The sequence below is a fragment of the Glandiceps talaboti genome, chromosome 14 (genome assembly GCF_964340395.1).
Source record: "Glandiceps talaboti chromosome 14, keGlaTala1.1, whole genome shotgun sequence".
In the NCBI taxonomy this organism is placed as follows: domain Eukaryota; kingdom Metazoa; phylum Hemichordata; class Enteropneusta; family Spengelidae; genus Glandiceps; species Glandiceps talaboti.
Genome location: NC_135562.1, coordinates 6,661,050 through 6,667,633, shown reverse-complemented (window position 1 = coordinate 6,667,633; position 6,584 = coordinate 6,661,050). Strand labels below are relative to the sequence as shown.

Genomic DNA, 6,584 nt, shown 5'->3' with positions numbered 1-6,584 from the left:
ACTCACTTCGTTCGTGTAAGTGTATCTGAAAACACTGCAAGCACAAAAATATGAGTGACCTAAAAGTTTTGTCACTACTTGTCTAGCAACTCGTAGTAACAAAACCCTTTAGGTCACTCATATTGTCTTGGCTGAATGAAGAAATATATTGGGAATAATATAACAATACCTGCGCCAGTAATATCAGAAAAATCGGGGAAAGTAGAATTTTGAATGTTTTGACTCATCATTATTTTGAGCACAGCAGAACCAGTGATGTAGACATGCGTTGTCGTGACATAGAACAACCAGGGTATACATTCCATATTTTTTGTTCATGCATGGTATAATTATTAGTAATACCAGTACTCAAAACATACCTAACCACCACTGCAATGCGTTGAGTTCATTCAAACATATTTCATTCAGCTCTTTTTACGTTGTTTGTTTACAATAGATATACTCTTTGACTGATTGCGTTGTTTTCTTCATTCCTTTTCAGAGTTAATCTACATGACTGGCCCAATCTACAAATAGTTACGTTGACAGATTGTCGTCGACTTACAACTCTAAGTGTAACTGTCTGTCCACAGATAACCACTCTTGATATCAGGGTAACTATTAATATATAATTCTATAGCAGAACCCATGATGCCTTAGTGCCGGTGCGGTGTACTCAGGGTATTTTGTGATTGCTTCTCAAAATAAATAGGTTTTGGTACTTGTCATATTTGGCATACTTTGTCAAGGCCCCTTATTTCACCCATACTGTAAACCTGGAGATTTTCACTAAAAGCTTATATTCGCTAATTTTGCTGGAAAACAAAAATGCAAAAACTAAGTAGTGACTATAATGCCTTCTTGCACATGAACACAATCGGTACCAGTTTGGTAATTAGTAAAAATAAGTAGTGACTAAAATGCCATCTTGTACAGGAACACAATATACCAGTCTGGTAATTAGTAAAAATAAGTAGTGACTATAATGCCTTCTTGCACATGAACACAGTGTACCCGGCTAGAGAAAATTGGTCTTTGAGAACCCATATATTGTACTCAACTGAAAGAATACATACTATTTTTTATTTTATTTTTTTAATTTTTGTGCTGGGAATTCCTCCCAGCGATTTTCTGTTTTGCAGACAAATACAAACAAACACACAAATGCTACAGAGATCCATTCGGGTTTGGGACTTTGTGACAGGGCTATGTTGCACAATCTATATCACGTTGCTGTGGAACTGTCAAGGCTTTCCCAGTCAGTCCACAGGCTATCCCAGAGTCACCCAGGCCCGGCATACATAGCACCTGTGGGCTCCGTGTGAGTAATAGTCCCCGACTTTTTGAGTCATTACTCCAGGAGTCCCCCTGAAATTCGCACTCGTCTTGTGAGTGAATCAAGCCATGCTACTATAAAATGAACATATTTCCATGGAATGTTTAAATTGGAGACAAATTCCGCAGACCTTTCCCTCTCTTCACAATTGTGATTGTGAAAATGAAAACACCACACCCCTTGAAAATATGTTTACTAAGTTGTTATTTACATGTTGTCTCTCTTTATTTTCCTGTCATTACAGTGGTGTGGGTCAATTTCATCATTCCATGTTATCTCAGATAATCTCAGTATTTTGAACACAACAGGATGTGTCTTCAAAGATTTTAGCCTACAGAGTTCACGTCTTAACAATCTAGAAGTAAATGGTCTATGTGGAACTATGGATGGAAGTGTCAATTGTCAGTGAGTATTACTTTGTGTCTGTTATTAGAAGGCCATTAGGCCATTCCAGGTAAATGAGAATACAGCAGCCTCGCTCAAATTGGGGTATCATCACCTCATTGTACTGGGTTTTTAGGGCCTTTTCCCTTGGTATTCAGTAGAAGTGTAAATCAGGGATGTTTGTCATGTATACCCCGAAGGTACACACAGACAGGAAGTAGAGCACCACCATGGCAAATTTTGGAAAGGTCTATTACAATAGGCTCCATCCGTCCGCCATCTGTCAATTGTCCGACATGCAATATCCAATTTCTTTGGGACATATGCCCATCACTTTGTATTTTGAAATATGCAAATGTGACTGAATGGTGGCCATATTTGTAGTAATAATCAATATTGACTGTATAACTCAAAAACTGTAGTACATAGAGACTCCATTCAAAGTAGTGCATCTGAGATATAAACTGACCAAGTGTATGTTTCCCTTATAGGTGTCCAAATCTAAAGAGTGTCTCACTGACAAAATGTGAATACTTAACAGGACCCTGTCTCCAGAAGAATTTTATCAGCCAACATCACCAAAGACTGCAATATTTACAGTTAGATGCATGTTATGCAGTCAGGTTAGTATTTTCAATTTAAAACACAATTTCGTCGTAAGCAACCCCGAACCCTCCCCCCCCCCAGCCAACATCACCAAATACTACAGTATGTACAGTTATATGTATGTTATGCAGTTAAATTTCAAAGTCCAAAAACTGTTACTTGTTTCTCCAACAGTGAGATTTTCATCCCTGCATCAGTGTCTGAAGTAAAACTAACAGCTATGAGAAGATTATGTGATGTAGAATTGGACGACAATTGTCAGCTTTCAGTGTTACATCTCAACAATTTACCAAAGGTATGCTTCTCTAGATGTTATTCCCCAATATTTGTCTTCATTCAGCCAAGTAAAATACAAGTGACCTAAGGGGCCTTTGTCACTATGAGTTGCTAGATGAGTAGTGACAATCCATAGATCAGGAGTGCTTTCCGGCAGAATGAAGAAAAATATTGGAGAATAACATAATTCATCGCGTCAATACAGAAAGGTCGTATCTGCTATGCAATTGTATAGGCAGATACAACCTTACTGCACTGACATGATGAATTATACTAGCAACAGTAATAGTACCGTAAAGGAAAATCGGGGAAAGTAATGGCAATTTTGAAACTTTTGACTCATATTTCTAACACAGCAGAACCAGTGATGTAGACACGTGTTGTCAAGACGTAGAACGGCCAGAGTGTATATGTGCCATATTGTTTGTTCAACTTGGCTTGTGTATGGTATAATTAGTGATGACGTTCGTAATAACCATTTGCAAGTCCAGTTTACTACCAAACCAGAGTGACTATAGCGTTTCTATCAAGCGGCACAATGTTTTTTGACATCTAACACAAGGTTTTTCTGTTACAAATGACATAAACTTCGCACAGCATGTTGGAACTACAGAGACTTTTCGCATTACATTTCATGGTTTGTAGTTTTCGATAACACAGTATTGGAGCTTAACATGTAATTGTCTTTGCTTTTCTTATTAGCTACCAAAGCCTGTAAGATCCAGGTTATTATCTCAGTGTTGTGAGTCAGTGACAGATCTACAAATTAGAGGTGTTTCCAGAGAGGAAAGCTTATCCATAAGTCTTCCAAATTTAGTGTCATTTACATTGTATAATTGTCGAAGTCTAGTCAGTGTTGGTAAGTGGTAATAGAATATTAATTAATTTGAAGAATGTTTTTATAGCCGGCATGGATATTTTTTCTCCAATTATGTACTCGTCCCGTTTTGCATACACAAATCCTAGACCTTCGATTTGGCCACATCCTCGTATCATAGCCATATACCAGCTGTGTGCCTCACAGCCCCATTACATGGCGTATTTTCCACATTCCTGCTACATGGCTGTAAAAAGTATGCCTGTCACATGGATAAGCTTGTACATGGCTGTGGGAAATATTCTACACATAGCTGGTACAGTCCAGGTGGCTCCACCGAGGTGGTACAGCTATGTGTATAACCCTGTCCTAGGTAAATGACTGTTACAGACATGTGGCAATTTCCCTATGTACTTGCTTCTAAATGCCTGAATACCATATTCCTTCTGAATCATACCATACCACACTCTCTACAAATGTTATGTGTATAACAAAGAAAGAAAGAAAGAAAAAGATAACATGGATTTGATAATAAAAGCCACTTTTTTTAACGTAATTGTCCTCAGTGAGGTATTTTCAACAGTATTGTCTCATTTTGAGTTTCCTTGTGATGTTTTTTTTTTTTCAGAAGTGAATTGTCCCTACCTGAGGTATCTCAGAATCCAGGGATGTCCATCACTATCTAATATGAGACTTTTAGTAGAGGAGTTGATAACACTACAAGCAGCACACAGTTCACAACTGATGTCATTGAAGGCTTTGTATTTAGAGTGTGGAGATGTCAAATTCTTGTCAAGAATGTTGGCATTTGTAAGTGAATGTTTACAACTCAAGTCCTTTGTTTCTCTGGCATAAAATATTAAACAAGTTTTAGTTTGATGGATCAGAATAGCTAGTAGTAGTTCCATTGAACAAAGTAACTATAGTGATACCATAGTTGCCTGGAATAAAGTAGCTAGTTTTACATATGTACCAGAGTTTACTTGCACCGGTGCATACACATACTAGTGGTACTTTCACTGCAGTGCAATACTGAAAACATTATTGCATACCTGTATGCAAATGGTATGCAAATAAGGACACGGTTGGTCATTCTAAATGTACATAATGATCACAGTTTACAGAAATTTCTTGTTTTGGATAGACCTATGTAATAATAACAGAACCCCATGGTGTGTGAGTTTCAGTGTGGGTACTTGGGGTGGGGGGATTTGCACAAGTGCTCGCAGTGTTTTCTGCTGCACTTTATGCTTGTGCAAGTACTGCCACAGAGAATACTATAAGCACTCATGCAAATACCCCAAGTACATGTATATCACACTTGCACTCACATCTTATGAGGTTCTCTCATACTAGTAATTCCCTGGAACAAAATGGCCAGTAGTAGTTTATATTCCATGGTACTATCAGTATGATATGGAGGCATCTCAACTTGTTTCTTATGATTTACATATTTCTTATCATATTACAGTACTGTCCAAATTTGGAAGAATTGATATTGTCTGGACACAGTATATCCATGAGTAAGTGAAATTCATATTCTTTTCTTGTAAAGGGGATCACCACTCCAGGAAATAGAGTCATTTCATAAACTAATGGGTTCCGGAGAGTCATTTCATGATTTTACATCACCTACAATTTACTTGCAATTTCAGAAAAACATCAAGTTGATCTTATTCACATATAGGGTATCTTTGCAATGGGCTATTGCATCATGGGAGTCAGCAGAAATAATGTAATCAATTTGCACACTGAATATTCATGAGACTAAAATGCCTCTTCCCTTCCGTGCACAATATTTATCATGAAATGACTCTCCAGAACCCATAGCTAATGAAAATGACTACCTTTTTTGTAATTGATTGAGCAACAAAGATGCACTTTGTGTATTGTGTTACACATTTTTTCAAGTAGAAAAATACGATAGAGTTGTTTTGGGGGTTTTTTCAATTAAAAAGCCCAAATAAATTCCCATTTGTCATCCATATGGCCACTTTAATTTGGAGGATTTCATCTTGATGTGTTTGTTTGTTTGTTTGTTTGTTTGTTTCAGATCAAATACTGAGTATAGGACACACTCTATCGTTTCTTAGGGTAATGAGATTACAAGGCTGCAGCTTAGATACCACAGTCAGTGAATCGCTGCCTGGTCCATTACAACTAACAGGAGAGTATTTAGAAAGACAGGATAGAAGTGGAAAGTCCAAGAAGGCACTGACTGTGTACTTCCAGTAAATGAGTGCTACCATTATCACACCTTTGTTGGAGGGGTTATCGTGTGTAATACCATGTAGCCCTCTACAACCACACTGTATACTTCCAGTAAATGAATAATGCTGGTATCACATCTTTGTTGGAGGGGTTACCATGTGTAATACCATGTAGCCCTCTACAACCACACTGTGTACTTGTACTTCCAGTAAATGAGTGCTACCATTATCACACCTTTGTTGGAGGGGGTATCATGTGTAATACCATGTTGCCCCTAACTACCACACTGTGTACTTCCAGCACCTTAGTACTATTACACCTCCTTTGAAAGGTTACCAAGTCTATGTTGCCCTGACATCCATAGATAGTTTCACAATTTTGTAAGAGAGGTTACCATGTTAGCCCCTGACAATCACACTGTGTACTTTCATGACTGCTTTCACAACTCCATGGGAGAGATTGCCATGTCCACTATGACAGGCAACATTGATTTGCAAATTTAACAATGTGAGACGTTGTATACTAGCTAGAAACTGACCTGGCACTTTTTTAATTGATTGATTGATTGATTGATTGATTGACAGACTGATTGATTGATTGACAGACTTGATTTGTATGAGATACATTTTTGTATTTAATGGTGAATAAAGATAATGATTAATATCGACCATAAATCCTGTATTTTGACTTTGTGTCAGTTTGTGTGTGAAGTCCTTATAAAGGTTGCAATGAATTCATTGCATTCTCCTCGAGGAGTTGAGGAAGTATAAAGGGTCATTGTACTCTACAGATCCTTGCCAGGAGTAATAATTGCAAAGTGCTTTTAAGTACAGGATAAGAAAGCACTATTATTATTGTTATGTTGGATCTCTCTCTCTCTCTCTCTCTCTCTCCATGGTATGAATCTCTAGCATGACATTCTGTTCTTACCACTGACAGATGTTAGATCTCTCTCTCTCTCTCTTTCTCTCTCTC

The 6,584-nt window shown here is 37.7% G+C and overlaps 1 protein-coding gene across 1 annotated transcript in view; it reads left to right on the top strand.

Moving 5' to 3' along the window:
* LOC144445722 (uncharacterized) overlaps window positions 1-6,208 on the top strand; it is a 17,904-nt gene extending 11,696 nt beyond the window's left edge. Inside the window, exons 15-22 of the mRNA XM_078135365.1 lie at window positions 482-593; window positions 1,560-1,720; window positions 2,191-2,322; window positions 2,480-2,600; window positions 3,284-3,440; window positions 4,027-4,208; window positions 4,870-4,921; window positions 5,452-6,208. Coding sequence (XP_077991491.1) covers window positions 482-593; window positions 1,560-1,720; window positions 2,191-2,322; window positions 2,480-2,600; window positions 3,284-3,440; window positions 4,027-4,208; window positions 4,870-4,921; window positions 5,452-5,633 — 1,099 coding nt within the window. The 3' untranslated portion in view covers window positions 5,634-6,208. The remainder of the gene's footprint in view (window positions 1-481; window positions 594-1,559; window positions 1,721-2,190; window positions 2,323-2,479; window positions 2,601-3,283; window positions 3,441-4,026; window positions 4,209-4,869; window positions 4,922-5,451) is intronic.
* The last annotated feature ends 376 nt before the right edge of the window (window positions 6,209-6,584 follow it).